The sequence below is a fragment of the Anoplophora glabripennis genome, unplaced genomic scaffold (genome assembly GCF_000390285.2).
Source record: "Anoplophora glabripennis isolate ALB-LARVAE unplaced genomic scaffold, Agla_2.0 scaffold4, whole genome shotgun sequence".
Lineage (NCBI taxonomy): Eukaryota > Metazoa > Arthropoda > Insecta > Coleoptera > Cerambycidae > Anoplophora > Anoplophora glabripennis.
In genome coordinates, this window is record NW_019416568.1 from 473,876 (window position 1) to 491,428 (window position 17,553).

At 35.4% G+C, this 17,553-nt stretch overlaps 1 protein-coding gene across 1 annotated transcript in view; it reads right to left on the bottom strand.

The window, feature by feature from the left end:
• Positions 1 to 17,553, bottom strand: part of LOC108917402 (frequenin-1) — a 112,487-nt gene that overhangs the window by 19,322 nt on the left and 75,612 nt on the right. The window contains exons 4-5 of the mRNA XM_018723964.1: positions 14,630 to 14,719; positions 8,095 to 8,173 (exon numbers count right to left, since the gene is read on the bottom strand). Coding sequence (XP_018579480.1) covers positions 8,095 to 8,173; positions 14,630 to 14,719 — 169 coding nt within the window. The remainder of the gene's footprint in view (positions 1 to 8,094; positions 8,174 to 14,629; positions 14,720 to 17,553) is intronic.

The window sequence follows — 17,553 nt, forward strand, 5'->3', positions numbered from 1 at the left end:
TTCCTTCAACTTTTAGAATCGCGATATCTCAGGAATGATGGATCTTAGAAAAATAGTATAAGAACCATTTTTGTAGATAATTTTCAGATCTATAATTTTTATCAGAGCTACTTTTCTGATAAAACTTACCGTTTTCGAAACAAATCCAAAAAACTTCAAATTTTGTCCTTTGACTCCGAATAACTTTTTTAGCACACATGGGATTGGTGGAGACTTTTGACACTTTATTTCTAATGGTGTACTCAAGGTCTCTACCAAAATTTAGCTCTGTCTGAATTTTTGTTATTTGACCACTATTTTTATGACTAATTTGACCGGACTACATGAACTTTATCCAGGTTATAACTAACTATATGGACTTGTTAGAAATATGCTGTTCATTTATTTCAACAGACGTTTAATCTGGAATTGGATTGGAAGGAATGAATCATCAAAAAAGTTCCTTTGTTTTTCACCCATGTGTAAAATTAAATCCCAGTTTTGGTTGGCATAACGTTACAGAACAAAAATTACTGATCAGGGGGAAGTTAAATTGAGAAACTTTTGTATTATTTTTAATTGATTTCACAGTTCTGTGCTTTTCAGGTATAATCTATTCGTTGAGTGTTCAACTAATATTAAAGTTAGTACATACACATCAGTGTTATAAAAAATAAATTAAACTGTTGTCTACAGATTCCTTGGGCAAAAATGATGGTACTTTCCTTATTACATTCTTCATATTCATGAAATCTAGCATCAACTTTGTCTATAGCTACTTTTTTAAGTCTATTTCACAGACTTTTGCTATTTTTAAGACGTTTTTCCGCAGGAACAATATCTTCTCCTTTCTTTGACAGAAAAACTTTGCTTAAAGCTGCGTAACAACTTTCTTGAACACTAATTGATTGTTTTTAATCGATTCTGACAAACAAGTCCGGAATGCAATTTTGATCCGAAGCCTTCGTAGAGGGAGATAAGTTGCCACCTTATAAACGTCTGCTTGATAGACCGGCCGCAAAAGTAGGTCTAATGAAGAGAAATGTTCCGAATAACAAAGCGCCAGATGAAAGGGCGGCTCTAAAAATATTCCCTTCTTTCTCTGGAAACACGCATGGACGCGGGAAATGAAAGAAAAACCTCCGCTGCGAAAGCTTACGCCCGCTGCGTATAGGCAGCATCAACAAAGCACTGACGTAATTCTTCATCGATCTCGTGGGGAGAGTGGCAACAATACGTCTTAAGTGACTAAGGAAAAACTCCAGTTAACCGTTGCCAATCATTCCCGAAGTTCCGCAGAGGTCCCCAAAAGTAAACTAGTTTTAAATATGGTTTTGAAATGCTAAATGACACTCGAGTCAGTACTGACAAGAAATTTGTATATTGTGTATTGTTTATTATCAGGAAGAAAAAAAATAGAGACATAAGTAGAAAAATATTGCCGCTGTTATACGAAGCAACATAAAGTCAATATAATAATTGTAGATTAGGTGATTTTGGAAATTAGCCTAACAGAAAAATCGGTTTCCAATAAATCTCCTTCTTTACGTTTATTTCAAAGTTCAAAACTTCAGAAAAATGATGTAGCATCTGGTCTCTTCGCGATTATTCATGTGTACAACCAGGATTAACGCAAGAAAATTTGCATTTATATTACTACAATCAAAAACACTTCGCCACATATTTTCGCGTATACATAATTCATGTACATACGCAGTACCACAGCGTGTTGGTTTGCGACTGTAATTTCGTTTACTTTTTGTTCTGTGGTATTAGCAGAAAATTTGAATATGAATAATTGAACGTAACTATTTAAAAATACATCTATAAATTACGATATTTTGCTTATATAGATCTGTTAAAAGGAGAGAACATATTATTATGTTTTTGGTGAATTTTTTTAATGTTTAAATTATGGTTAATTATTATTTGTTGTTTGTTGTTGTTAATTATTATTTGTTTTTGTTAATTATTTATTGATTGGATGTCATTTGATGAATTTGTTAATATGTAATAAGTTAACATGAGAACAAATCATAACAATATATACTTTAAACAAACTTCTATAAAATTAATTTTACAGTTTTATCAAAGACGCTGAAAATACTTACCACAGCAAAATTCCTTTAGAGTAATCACAGTCTTTCTTTGAAATTTACTGCGCACGAGCTGTCAGCAGCCGCTGAAAAAGTTCTGTTTGATGCACCAGCTGAATGAAATAGCTGTCCGGTTATACAGCTAGAAATTATTTATCCATTTCGATGCATACACAATTTAAAAGCTTTCATAGTGGTTCGATTTTTATGTAAATTACAGTCATTACTTGAGGTGATTCGAATTTAGAGTCCATTTCGTTGCTTACGTCAATAATAAATTGCCTTCATTAGATAAAGTTTGTACTTTTTTTGTTAATAATAAATATTTTCTCTTTATTGCCAGTCGAAATTAACAGCAAAAATAATGAAACAAGAGATACATTTATCGTTTTAGTTCCCAGAAAGTCGTGTCCTAACATTCTCCTCTAAATCTAGAACGATGCCATTTGAATACTTTTCTTTTGCCTTCAAACATAATGGGGTGGAAATGAATATCTGATGTATAAATCCAAAGTTGTTTAATAAATGTGCTACTTACCCACTGTTGTACATAAATGTTTTATCAAATTGGTTGGCTAAGTTTCTGCAGGAATTATTTGTTGTTAGTGCTAGTACACGATCAATAAATATTAAGTATTTAATTTTGTTATTTTTAAATTTTTTTTAATATCAAACGACAATATTTTAGCAACTGCATAGATCACAAAAAACTGCAAAATCTGTGTTTTGAATTAACCAATGAGACAATGCCATAAAAATTTAAAGATTTATTGTCCTTGGACGAATTTTACATTAAAAAAAAAAATGTATAAATAAAAAAGGCGCGACCCACAAAACGTAATGTTAAGAATTGTGTATAAATAAGTAAATGTCTTTAGATTTCTGCGCTTGCTGTGTCCGGACCAATATCGGAATTCCTCCTTAGGAAAGTGTAGTCCTTCGCGTTCGGCAATCCGTGAACTACGCATGCGCTCAAGGCGGATCGACTGACGTTCATTGAAGCTGCGTCGTACCATTCGTTGCTTTCGTTGTCGTAGTATTCCACGTAATTAATCGTGGTCGATCCTAGATAACAAATGATTTGTCTATAATTAAATTAAGCAAAATTAATGCCTAGAATGATCAAGGAGCAAATTGAAACTCCTGAGGGTTTCCAGTATTATACAATGGATGATGTTGATAACTGAGACAAAATCATTGCAGTTTTATTACAATGTGGATCCATATTAACCACCACCAGTGTTTGTTGTATACTTATGATGTATCAAGGTAAAGAGCAATAGAGAGGAATGTCAGAAATGACTGGAGATCATGAAGCAGCTCAAATTCTAGTACAACCAAAGAGTCATCAGTCTTTGGCTATTGGAATTCTTGCAGCATTTCTCGTGGTCAACAATAATGTAGGTGGTTTATACTTAGGGTGGTGCCACACAACTTCAAATCGGTTTACATTGAGCCAAATAGTTTCATAGCGAGATATGTTAAAAGTAAAATGTTTGATTCATTCCAAGAGTTACTAAAGAGGGTTATAGAAAACCAACGAATTGTTGCTAAAGACAATAAACTCATACAAAATCAAATCCTGACTGGTATGGAGATGTTATAGTTAGGTTAGGGACTAGAGAGTTAAAGCAAGGTGATCCTAACGTGGGTACCAAGGCATGAGGATGATTGCGGCAACGAGAAGACTAATAACTTAGCCAGAGGAGACTCAACTACAGGGGTTTGAACCCTCCTAATTGATTGATTTACATTAATTACGACAGTAATGTAAAAATAATCGAAAAACGAGGCTCAAAAGTGATGGGAAGAAACCACCGAAGAGATGCAAGCCTAGAAGTTCTTAAAAAGACTATTGACGGGTTTGGCAGCTAATATAATAAATCAGAACCACATGTCAATAAGGATAACAGTAGAGCTGTTATTTGGACATTGCAGACACAGTAATATGAGTCTGAGTGTTGAAGAGAATGTGAACCAGCCACTGGAAGAGCTGTGGCACCTAATTAGAAAGCTAAAGTTAAGTGAAAGCGAGGATGACCACAAATTACAACCATACTTAAAAAATATAGTATACAACTTTATATGAGTTCCAGTAGCTTTATTTCTTCTTTTCCCAGCAGTTGTTTCAAAGAGTGTGCCTCTAAAATCAAAATCTTCTAATATAGTAAAATTTGATGCATCTAAATATCACCCTTTCATCCAGAACCTTCTATCTTAAACCATAAAGAATCATGAAGAACTATTATTTACTTAAATTCTTACCTTTTACCGTTCATTGATATTTGTAGTCTGTGGTATGTACTACCCTCCTTACCTGACACAAATCTGTCATTAAATCCTCCAATAACGAAAATATAGTCGTCCAAAATGACCGTGGCAAAGTTACTCCTTGGTGTTAACATTTCAGATATCTCAATCCACCCCGTCGATATATCCGGGGTGTATTTCTCGCCAGTGGCCAAACGGGTGTAACCGTTGAAACCGCCTATCGCATACAGGGTGTTGTCGAACGCCACGAGCGACACGCCGGACCTGGGGGACATCATCTCGGGAATATAGGACCACTGCTTCGTCGTCGTGTCATAGACTTCCGCGGAACTCATGACCACTTGCCCATTAAATCCTAAATTGTATACATTTCTTTTTAATATTAATAATATTGATTTCCATAATATAACATTAAAATAAATTATTTGAATAGAATCGAAAACTTCAATAGACCACACATTTATATGAAGTTTTCTTCTACGTGTTGTTTTGCAACACCCTGTATAATAAAAGCGTTCTCTACTGACCGCCTACGATGTATATCTTGTCGTGCACCGCGGCGGCGCTGGCGTCGGACCTCTGTTTCTGCATGGGTGCGATCAGCTCCCACTGGTTCCTCTCTGGGTCGTATCTCTCTGCGGAGTTCATCCTCGTGCGGCCGTTGTATCCCCCCATGGCGTAGATCGCCCCGTCCTGCACCACCACGCTCACATAACACCTGGGGTAGTACATGCAAGATCGCTCGCTCCACTGGTGCGCCAGGGGGTCGAAGCAGCGCACCGTGTTGAAGTAGTCATTGCCGTCGAAGCCACCTGGGGGAGTTGGGAGGTATAGGGATAAGCCGGGGAAGGGTTGGTATTGGGAAAGAATGGGGTGGCAATGCAAAATAATTACGAAAATCATTTAGAAGGTATATAGGGGTATTCGGGTGGTAATAGATCATGTTGCTGCTAAAGATGTCAAAAGAAACGTTGTTTGTTCTACTTTTCTTTGTATTTGGACTCCAGAAACTGAACCTACCATGGGAAATGTTCCATCACCTTTCAGTTTTTCTTTAATTGCCATGAAACTATCCCTAAAACCTTAAAATCAACCAAACCTGCATTCAGGAGGATTTCCTTTGGACACAACCGAGTCGAGACTCATTGCATACTTTGGGTATTAAAAGACTCAATCAACTCTTGCAATAAGTTTCAGACGAACATCAGAAAACCACCTCGAAAACTAAAAATCCAGGAAAATTCTACATTCCACGGATTCAAATCACAAACTCAAACGACAAATTTAGAGTCTCGAGACAGAGAAATTAAGTGTAGTTCTTCATGAGTTTCAGGAACCCCCGAAGCTTCAAAGTTCGTTACAATTGAACATTTAATGGATTTCTCTCTGAAAGAGGCTCTACAAAGGAATCTATCTGCAATAATGGTATATGTGAAATATCTAAAGACAGTTGCGTATGAATAGAGAAAATCTACTCCGTTGCAAAACTACTATAGATGATCCGAACATAAAAGAGAGAAAAGGAAAAAGAGTAAGTAAAATTCATTGATTGATTACGCAGAGATTTCATGTAGGTTTGATTGCAGATAGACTCTTTTGTCTGGTTGCATTCAAAGACAAACCCAGTAAATGTAAAGTTGTAGCAAATTTTGGAGGAGGAACCCAGATAGTGCGAAGTTTTGGCTGCTTTTCGGATTTTAAGGTTTTGGCAGAAATACTGAAGAGAGAGTATTTCGTACAGCAGATCTGGAGCTCCAAATAAGCGAAATGTATATACTACCTTTTTAATTCAATATGTGCTTTTGATAAAAGATATTCTTCTACATGAAAGAACTGTTTACTCGTTGCATCTATCTATGAAGAAGTTTTATGTTTCTCAACGAACCTATCATGTAAATAAGCCCATTGAGGGTGCACAGCCCGTGATAAGCCCTTGGAGAAGAGTCCGTGTCGACGGAAAACAACCATCTGTCCGCCCTGCTGTCATAGGTCTCCAAGAAATTGGTGGGACTGCCAGCACTCCATCCTCCAACAGCGAACAAGACGGTATAGGGAACTCTTGGTCTGAACAGGTAGTTGTTGATGTAGTCCACGTCGTCTTCCCGACCTAAGCCACCTAGAACGGCTAGGACGTCCAGGATGTATTCCTTGCACAGTACATCTTCTTCAATGAGAAGGCAATTGGATATTTGTTGGACGCTGTCGTAGGATAGTGTTCCCAATCTGAATTCAATAATAAATTATTTATACGTCTGATGTTACTGGTAATGTATTTTTGATACTGAGGTTGCGACAAGAGATTTATGCTTCACAAATAGTGTTACAAGCAAAGCGGATGCACTAAAAGGTTACCTTACCTTACGCATTTCAACAAATCGTACAACTTCGTCTTCCTCTTCACCGGAGAATAGTTTATCCACATCTTGATGGCATCGAAGACGGTTTCTTCAGTTTTGACGTTCAGTTCATCGTCTTTCAGAATTTCCTCCAGGTGCTGGGCCGTAATCTGATAGAACTCGTAACTGTCCTTCAGCAACCTCGTGAAGTTGTGTCTAATGAATAACCTGCCACGTTGTTCCAAGTCTTTGCAGAAGTACTGATTGGCGAATTTTAGTATTTCCAGACAATTCGCAGGGCACAACTCTTCCATCAGGTAGCTGCAGCACAGTTGCACCACGTCTAATATTTGGTATTGGTCGGCGTACTTCAACAGATCTTTGACGTTTTTCTTGTCGATGGTACAGGTACCCGTGTAGGCGTAATCGAGAAGCACCTTGAAGATGTCAGCGGAGATGTCCATCTTAGCTTCTGTGGCTTCCGCCTGGTCTCTGTTAATGGAGTTGGTGAACAAAGCTTTGAAATAGGGACTCACTACTGCTAGTATAGCTCTGTGGATTTTAAAGACGGTACCATCGTTGCATTTGACCACGCCGTCGCACAGCTGATTTTTCGCTCTTAGTTCCTTCCAGACCGGAGGAAACTCAAAGGTACTTACCTGTTGAAAAGTGGGGAAAGTTACAAATTTATTGACAAACAAACATTATTTGCCTGTGATGGGGAACAGACGCACTTCTTGCACGAAGCGGCGTTGGTTTTTCGTCTCTTCTTCGCGTTTTTGCTGCAACCGCTGGACGTAATTTCATCCGGTTTGTTTCTGGATGGGACTTTTCTAAGTTTCATTGTAAATTCCATGGTAAAAACGTGTTAAAACTGTAATAAAATGTGGTTCAACGCCTGTAAAGTATCACAATTTTCAAGTGACATCTATTCACCTTTCGATTTCCATGAAAACCAAACATATGTCAACTTAACTTGTAGTTCACTCTCTCAAGAGATGCAAGACTTACTTCAGTTACAACAGGAGCGTGCGTGGTATTTTACGAAGAAATAATGCCCTCAGGTAGCAATAATTTCGGTCGATACGAAAAAAATTAATATGATAACAAAATAATAAAGTTCTTCACTTAGAAGATTCCTTTCAGACAAGCAGTTATCACTTGACCTATTAATATGTTGCAGATGTATATTATTGATTGAATTTAGGTGTTGGCTTGAAATTTCTTTTTATTGTAGTAAATGTAGGCAGCAGGATTTCGTGTCCCTTTACTCAGTTAAGTTTTTTTGGTGTCATTTATGAATGATTAATGGACGCACATATCCTGATATATGAATAGTTGATATAGAAAAATGAACCGTCTTCTGATCGCGACGTAACTAAGGTTAATGAATATAAATTAAAGTAACTCACAATGCAATTTCTCATCCAGGTTTCCTCTGGACGTTACTGACAGTGCTCGGATGAACTCCTCGAATTCTATGGAACCATCCTGAAAATTATTTACCAATTAATAAATATTTTAATACTTAAACGATTTAATGTTAAATTGTACCACATATGTAAATAAATGTTATTACTATTTAATGTTGTCGAATTCTTGTTATTTTTTCGCTATTTTCAAGTATCTGGTTGCAAAAATACAGGGCGAGTCGTTAGCCTTGTTGCTTGTTAGAAATTCAAGAGAAAAATGTTATATAGACAGATTTTCTTTGGAGTCTGACTTATTACATCATTTTCTTTCTATTCTATCGCCAATCACCCTGAATAATAGTATTTTAAAGTGTAAAATACTATTTTTGAGACAATTGCTAAAGTGAAATGTGCTCATAAAGAGCTTCCTTTGTCCTGTTTCCAAAACATTGGATAGTTCAAATCGTTACTAAAGCAATGAAAATTCAATATCGGTTTATTTTTAAGCAATATGCGCCTAGCATGTGTTCTCTTGGGAAGAGATGAGATTGCCAGTGCATATGGGAATCATGGACGTAGGGAGGAAGCGGGTAAATATGCAAATTTACAGGCGATTTTTTATTATTGGTTTTTCTTTCTAGGATGAAAATAATTTGCAAATTATATTAACGAAATAAGTACTCAAAATTGGAAAGTATGTAAAACATACCGAAATATGAGAAAAATCTTAATAGAGTTTTTGTCAGTGGCGGCCCCTAAGGGAGATACAGCCCCTTGAAGGGGTAACTCAGGAAACAGTTTTTATTGCAACTTCAAAACGGTTTAATATTAATTCGCGAAATTTTGGGGTTGTATTACTATTTATATGCTTAATAATAGGCATAATATACAAATCAAAATTTGCTACAGGGGCGTAAGAAAATGCGGGACTATGGGGCAAATTTTACAATTTTTTTTTGTACGCCATTTTCTCTACTTCCTGAACCGAAAATATGAAAATTGATCATATTTTGCATAAAAAGGCACTCTTGTTAGATTTTAATACCATGAGCCGTTTTGTAGTAAAATCTATTTCAATAATTCAGTACATGCTCAAAAATTCCTGCTGAAAATACATGTATCGAATTGTGCCATGAGAAAATTACTATTTATGACACTTAACAGATGTGTCAAGTATAATGTCAATTAATGATTAGATCACCTACCCAATATTCCAATCTAAGAAATTTGAATTTAGATATTGTAATAAACATGGAATAAACTAAATTATTATAGGGCTACTAATTTAGATAGCAGGTGTGAACTAATTCGAAAAGGTAAACGTAAAAAACATAAATAAGCTCCGCGCGGTTTGCATCGGCGAATTTAGGCGAAGATATTGCACAGAAAAATGGGGGGGGGGGTACCTTTTTTGTGCAGCTGTAAATTCATCTGAAGCACGTCGATTAGTTGAAAATGTAGACGAGACTCCTTGAACATAATTTTTCCTAGACTGTGTCTGGGCCAAGTTCAACTGGCTGAATTATAATGTCGAAAATGATTTATCTAGCGACGGAGCCTAGCTTTAGAATCGATAAAACTAATGCACTCTGGAAACTCTGGAAAAATATAGTGTCGTTCTTTTCAGGAATCTTGGGAGTCGAGTCAGTCAGGGATTTATTTAGAAATACAGTCAAATTGAGTCTTAGATGTAGTGTAAAGCATTGACGACATTAAATTTATAAAAACTAAACGAGCAAATACTGATATTTTACAAGTGGCAAGATATTTGTATTACAGAAGATATTTATGTTCTTTTTTGTAGCAAACACCTTGGATTCCAAATGCTTGTTATGCTTTAAATGTTCGGTAGATTTTACAGGAGTGGCCAGCCGGTTTGTCTGACCTTAATCCATTAGTTTTTTTTCACGGGGAGTTTGAAACCTAATACATTCCAACTTAAAATCATGCTTGATGTGTTTTAGCGAGTTTTTAGAACATGTTTAAATAATTAATAGAAAAAAAACTGATATATTTACATTCTCAAATAATTCAATCATTCAGAGAAATATCCTATATCCTTGCTTTCACCTTTGACAAAGTCTAAAAAGGTAAAAACAGCTGCTATAGGTATATTTTTGTTTCCACATTTTACTGATTAATATTTAAAAGAAATTCTACAAGAAAAAAACGAGTTGTCACACTAGTTTCTTATTGCTTATATGTGTCAGAAAAATCCTAGCGTATATTGCGTCGTATTATAGCTGTCAAGAAAATGGGACATTCATATCAATCATATCACAGGAATAGGTTTTCTGCCAAAGTTATTTTTAGAACTTACTAAGTATATTAAATATTAAATTAAGCTTATTTTTCCGTTATAAAAACTTAGTTTAATGAATTAAAATGAAAATGACTCTTTAAAAAGTTGGTGAACTTTGTACTGTAAATTTATACAGTTTTGCCCTAGTCCTAGTCAAAAATTCTTCAATATGTGCTCTTTCCAATACTGCAGCTTTTTTTACTTTGTATCCTCTTAATTCACTCTTTAAATAAGCAGTAAGCTTGTTATATTTAAACACTTATAAACACTTATACAATAAATAACTATTCTGTGTAAGGAAATTACTTAAAGTACGATGTTTTCCGGGCTGTTTTGCCTGTTCATTATCAGTTATAGACTTACAATGCACTTGCTTAGACTTTGATAGGAATCTGTGACCTACCCTGTTGTTCTCGGGCTAGGGCCCAGATATTGAATTCGGTTCTTGTCCTTGGTTCTTAGGTTGTCTCAGTCAATGTAGGTCTTCTGAGACGTTTCGCAATGGCCTCTCTAATTAGCCACAAGTTTATTTCTATAGTGATTTTCAATGGAAAATAACTCTTGAAACATGTAGTTTATTTTATAATTTACTAAGGTTAGATGACGGATTTTGGAGGCGATGTATGTGCCTAATTTAAAATACATATTTTAATACTCTGTTTCATCATTCGCGATATCATTCTTAATTAAAGATCGGATTTTTCGTCAATTTCTATTCGTCGCATCCAATTCGAATCCTGACGTGAAATCAGAGGGTCATGCGTCCTTAAAAAGGAGGTCGTCCTAATTGAGATATCATTCCGGACGCTTTTGGGGATTATACGCTACAGCTAAACGTGACACTGTCTATTAGCGGTCAAATAGAGTTCTGCGCGATTACACACCGCTTTCTAACAAAGGGCGATCCCAGGACGATCTCCTGGGGTGTGCGTCATCGATAATGGCTCCGTGAAGCGATACACGGTCCGTAAAAATAGACTGATTGACCTGGTTCGACTCTTGGGCTAATCGCGATGATTCGCCCAGTGCGAACGGTGTTAGTGGAGCTTGAAATATCCCAATACACGGATGAATCCAGTATAAACAGTGGTTCTATTTAGAAAAAGAAAAAGGAAGCTCTTTAGGCTTAAAAGGGCTTATTCGCTCTATAAGATGTTGTCTGAAAAAAAAAAATGGCTGCTTAGAATCCTGGCCAAAATCTTTTCCCCTTAACTAGAATTTTGGTGTTTCTTTGTGGTGCTGTCTTCAATGTCCTCTAGCTTATTATTTGTTAGATGACATTTGTGTTAAGTAATCCCATGCTATTTTGTTTCCTCTAAATCCTCAGCTTACGTCATGCAATGCCTCATCCAAGATGTCGACTGAGCCTTATTTTTGCCCTAGAGTTCCTCTGGATTTAGAAGGGGCATTTAAAAAGAGAAGAATACCATTTCCTTCCAGTTTTATGGTGAATGTTATGCATGTTGCATGCATTTTAAGTATCATGTTAATACACACACTGTGGTTGCCGGAAAAGGACTACAGCAGATTGGCGCTGAATACGCGAGCGACTCCACAAGGGGATACTCCACTTCACTACACTTTGTTTTCAATAAAAATATTTTTATTTTACCGCTGAGAGAGAGTTTCGTTTTGCTGCATACGGAAACCAATCCTCACTTGGATGTTCTCCGCTGAATATGCTGCAGAATCTTTCTACGTTGTTATATCCTTGAGATCATCTGATAAATATGTCTGAACACTTTGGCTTTAGAGTTGTTGAGTCCAGGACCTTCTTCTCTAAGATTCCCCTTTATAAATATTGACTAGAAATGGAAGTGACGGTTAATCCACAAGTGTTCCTTCAAATTGTTTGATACAGAAGTCACTGCGTCTATTGCACAACGTTCCTAACTAAAGAACTCAGAGTACCATTTTTAAGGGACTTATACAGTCGCAAACTAATATTTATATCTTCTCTTCTATCAAAGCCCTTTTTTCCATTTTTTTCTAATATTCTCCTTCTCATCAAGAAAACATCCTGTGTAGTTGATTTTGTGTAAAGTTGCCTTTCATCAATGACAATCTATAAAGTGCCTGTTCCCTGTTACAGTCAAGTAAATCTGTACAACTAAGCAAATTAACAAAAACGGGGTAACTGAGCGAGACCCATTTTCTAATTTGATGATAGGCCATCAACGGATTACGTACGTCGATATAAAACCTGATCAGTGGTCCTGTTATATAACATTACAAGTTTATACTGCTTTTTTTGCTTCTATTTACGCAAATAAACTGCGTGGTAGCGTATCGTTGAGATTTGTTAACTATCTAGCCAACAAAAAATGTAAAATCGTGATTGGGAGAACCTTTATGTTTTGCGGTTTAGTAAAAGACTCCAGACGGGTTGATGCAAAACATTTGAATGTATAAAAAGTGTACAAAGCGCTGTAAATCATAATAAAATATGTATGAAGAGTCCCTTTCTAGCGAGTCTCCTTTTCCTTGCTACTTTTTATGCCCCAAGCAATACTGTAAAATATTTTAACAAAGATGCAAGAACGACTATCCATAAAATAAAGATCTAAATAAAAATTGCCCTTATGTCTACAAGAAACTACACATTTTTTGGAAGCGCTTTGCATATGCCGAAAATTTAGTCTTTCCTACGAAATTTCTCGATACAAGCGCTATGCAATAAACATGGTAATAAGTAATATCCTGTATGTCATCCTTCCTATGGTCGGTTAGCAGTTACTCCTAGTGGCAGTCTTCATGACATTGCAAGAATTTCTGCTTAGTGTGACTTTCGGTAGGTTCAAACAGCCTTTTATCTATCTTTCGAATAATCATCCTTCACGGCGTGATTAAGCAAATAAATTAACGTGATGTTATCATGCAAGCGAGCTTTTATAAAGTTAAATTATGGCTTTACATAAAGTAAAGGGTCCTTGATAAAATCGTTTCGGAAAATGGAGGAAATATATGGAAAAAGGTAGAATGGTCTTGGTTTTCTTACAGAATAAACCGAAATTGAATAAGCACGCTAATAAATAACTTATTGTGGACTTCTTGGTATGAAGAACTGAATTCCTTAAAGACAAACCATCACTGACCCTCTCTAGCAGAATATATTACAGCTGGAACAGCGTACAGTGCTGCCAACCGAAACTGACAATTCCCGAAGGGTTCAGACAAGGACTTTTTGTACTTTACCAAAAGAAAATAATCTATTAGTTGGCTGAATCCATAAAACAAGACTTTTTTGTAGCTACCACACGAGATGGTATCAATTTTTTATTGTAGATATAACATGGAAGCGAGCTCTAGCATAATAAAACGATGTATAGAATGTTTCTATAAGCATGCACTCAAAATTTTTTCTTTCATAAAAAAGTTTCATAAAGAAGACAATATGATGAAATAGTAATGTCGATAATAAAATCAGTCCTATTTGTTTCATGTATTCAAGAATTTATGCTTTGTGAAACTTGAGGTACGTTGTGTTAAGCTTGTACTAATAATTAATCTAAGATTTGTTGCAATATATTCATGCTACATGAGCTAGTTTTTCTTACGGCTTTCATTATTTATTGGCCTGCATGGTCATGTATTGCGGATAAAATGCTAATATACTACATGCGCAATATTATGACCTATGCTCATTATATTCGCATGCAAATAACGGTCTGAATTGATATTTAATTGAATATGAAATTTCGTAGGTTAAAAATAAAAAAATTAAGTCGAACCAATAAGCCTCGGCAAAAGTTAAATTCAAATTGTGTTGCTTTAACGAAAAACGCTTCGGTCTTCGAACAACTCGAATCCCGTTAAGCCAGATTTATTGGATGAAGTTGTCTCCTTTTTTACATCGACAATAAAACAATTTCCATTTAAATTGGAAGAAGTGAGGGGAACCAACAGCGGAATAGTAGTAGCTTGTAAAATTGGAATAAATACAATATTTTAAGGTGTTCTAACGGGTATTGATGAATATGTTTCCTGTTTTATTTTTAATAATACAAAAGGCAATTTTCATGTCTAAATTTGGAGAATTTTAACAAAAATCTTTGTTTGTGTAACTAAGCATAAAAACAATGAATTCATTTATAAAATATAACGATTTCTGTTTATAATAATAAACGATTATATGTAACATTAACAATTGTTTTTGTTTCGAGGTAATAATAGATTTGTCCCAGTAATTCATTTTCTCTGAAAAAAATAAATGTTGGATTAAATTGTACTTACGTTATTTTCGTCGAATACCCTAAAAACTAGTGAGGCAAATTTGGAGGGATCTCCTTGTGGAAAAAACTGTTTGTATATTTTGATGAACCCCTGAAACAAGAAAGTTACTTATAAAAGTCTGTAGTATGGAGGTATATACGTTTAATTTATTATTATATTGAATTACAGAAATTCGTTTCCGTTTATAGTTATGAGGAGATATCTGGCTTATATGTATTTTCCTTCAATCATTTATATCTATGTGGTTTTACAGACGTAACCATTTAGAAATTTTGCAAAATTTTATGTAAAAAAAGTAACAAACAAATGTCTTCTTTAAATATAAAGAATAAATGCAAATGATTTAGATTCTTAATATTACAGTTATCTGCAGTTTACACATGTTCTAGTTGTCTCTCTTTGGTATCATTCATACAGGATGATTCACTAATAATGGTGCATACCTTCAGGAAAGATTACACTCTTCTGTCAGAGTAAAAATATGTCAAACTTTTCTGCTATTCGAAAATCTGAGTTTCCAGTAAGAAATCATTTAATCGAATTCAATTCTACATAAATGTCGTTAAACTAAACAGTTTTAGAATTACATAACATTAATAGTTTAGAGGCTATTGGTAGGTTATTGGTTAAAATGAAATTAAACAGCATGATTGGGTTTAGTGACTTTTTCCAATTAGGTATACCTTTTTCTTAATTAGAATTAAACGTGATATAATAATTTCGTACTGGACATTCAGATTTCCGAAGAGCTAAAAAGTTGGACATATTTTAACACTGACAATAATTCAATCGATGCTGCTACGTATCATCGGAATTTACTTTTGTCATTTTGCTTCCCTTTTCATTTCAAAATAATCATTTTTAACCCTTATATGTGGTATATAAGGGTTAAAAATAAGGAGAAATTATTGTCACATAAACGATTATTTTAAAAATGAACTGTTTTAGAATGTGTCGTCAATGACATACTGATATCTCTGCAGAAACTTACGTTACAAAGAGTTAAACAAATGATGCTTCTAAATGGTAAAATCAATTTTATAACCCAACAAAGAGTGTACCTGTTATACGTGTATTGCCGCATAATCGTGGCATTATTAATTAACGATATAGCCACGGTGTTATCAAAACGTCACATCGTTTACATTTTGGACGAGGATTAATGCTTGCATGTCTGAATGTGCTAATTTTGAAGTCACCCTTTCCCTTCTGTACATATAAGCATCGTTAGGTCCCAAATTTAGGAGAAATGGAAAGTTCTCGCTGGACGTAAACAGTTTTTTTTTACATAAACACTGTTTCCTGTCAGTAGTTTTATACAGGGTATCAATAATAACTAACAAAAGTAAAAACTGTAAATTTGTACATGGTGATTTATAATTTGTGGAGGAATCGAGTAGCACAAAAAATAAATCAAACACATTACATTGTACTCTCGTAGTTTCTAGAGATTAGACGTAGCCATATCTTTAACAATATTGTACATAACAAAAAAGTTAACTGACAGTTCCACCTCACTAATACGCTCCAGCCAGATAATTACACGCCCTTTTCCGTGTGCAACGATCCGTCTGCGTCCACTAAGCCATTTATATAACGCCACGCGCGGGAATCTTTGTCTGTGTAAAGCTAATAAACATTTAACCCGATAAAAGTCTGAACGGTGATTTAGTTTTTTTGGGGAGGGATAAATCCGGGACTACCGTTACACCCTCAACTGTCATTATGTGGGCCGCGCCGTCGTTCTTCTGCCCTCCTTTGGAGTAAGCCGAGATTATATAAAGAGGGGCTTAGGCCTAAGGATCGCTATTTGTATACTCCTGATTTCGGCGGCGAAAAGTTCGCAGGGAGGTCGTGGATGAGCGACGCAGTTTGCAGCCACCCAAGCAAATAATAGGTGGGACTAAGTCCGGCACGGTATTTGTTCTACTATTAAGTCTTGGACTAAGTGCTGTCAGGGTTAAAGTATTATAAATCACATCAAAGTGTAACAAGAAGAAGTGACAATAAATTATCTACTCTTCTCCCTGTTGTAAGAGGAGTACCTCAGGGATCTGTGTTGGGACCAATACTTTTCTTGATTTATATCAACGATTTACCTACAAATATTTCTAGTGGTACTTGTGTCCTTTTTGCTGACGACACTACTATTCTAACACCAGGAAATTTGAGCACAGACAGCTTGAATGAAGCAAAAACCTGGTTTTCAGCGAATAGATTAAAACTGAATGTATCTAAGACTCAACATATATCTTTTACATCAGATAAAAAATGTGCTAAATCTGATCCTGTAAAGTTGCTAGGTATTACCTTGGACGCTGGCCTTAGATGGACAGATCATATCCGTTGTTTGTGCTCAAAGCTTGCGACCCAGATATATGTTATGAGACAGCTGCGGCCTTCTGTGGATAGCAAAGTTATGCGAATAGTTTATTTTTCATTGATTCACAGTCATCTTCTTTATGGAGTTAATTTGTGGGGTAATTCAAGTTTTGCTCTCAAACCATTTGTCATACAGAAGGCCGCTGTTCGTCTTATCGCGGGTGTACCAAACTATACTCATAGTAGGGTTTACTTCCAAAAATTTAAGATATTGCCACTCCCGTGCCTATATCTACTTGAATCATTGTATCTGGTTCATAAAAATTTGCCAAACATTCCGACACATTCTGGTGTACATGAATATAAGACTAGGCACCGTGGAGCTCTTATAGTCCCTTTCTCTAGGATTAATATAACTAGAAATAATAAACCCAAAATAGATTTATATAATAAATTGGTTCATTTCTTCAAGCACGAGAATATTAAATTAATGTCTCTCAAATCATTTTACAATTTCACTAAAAATTTTTTTATGACGAAATGCTATTTTAGTACTGATGAGTTTCTTTCTGATATGTGTTCTATTACTTGAAATGTACTGT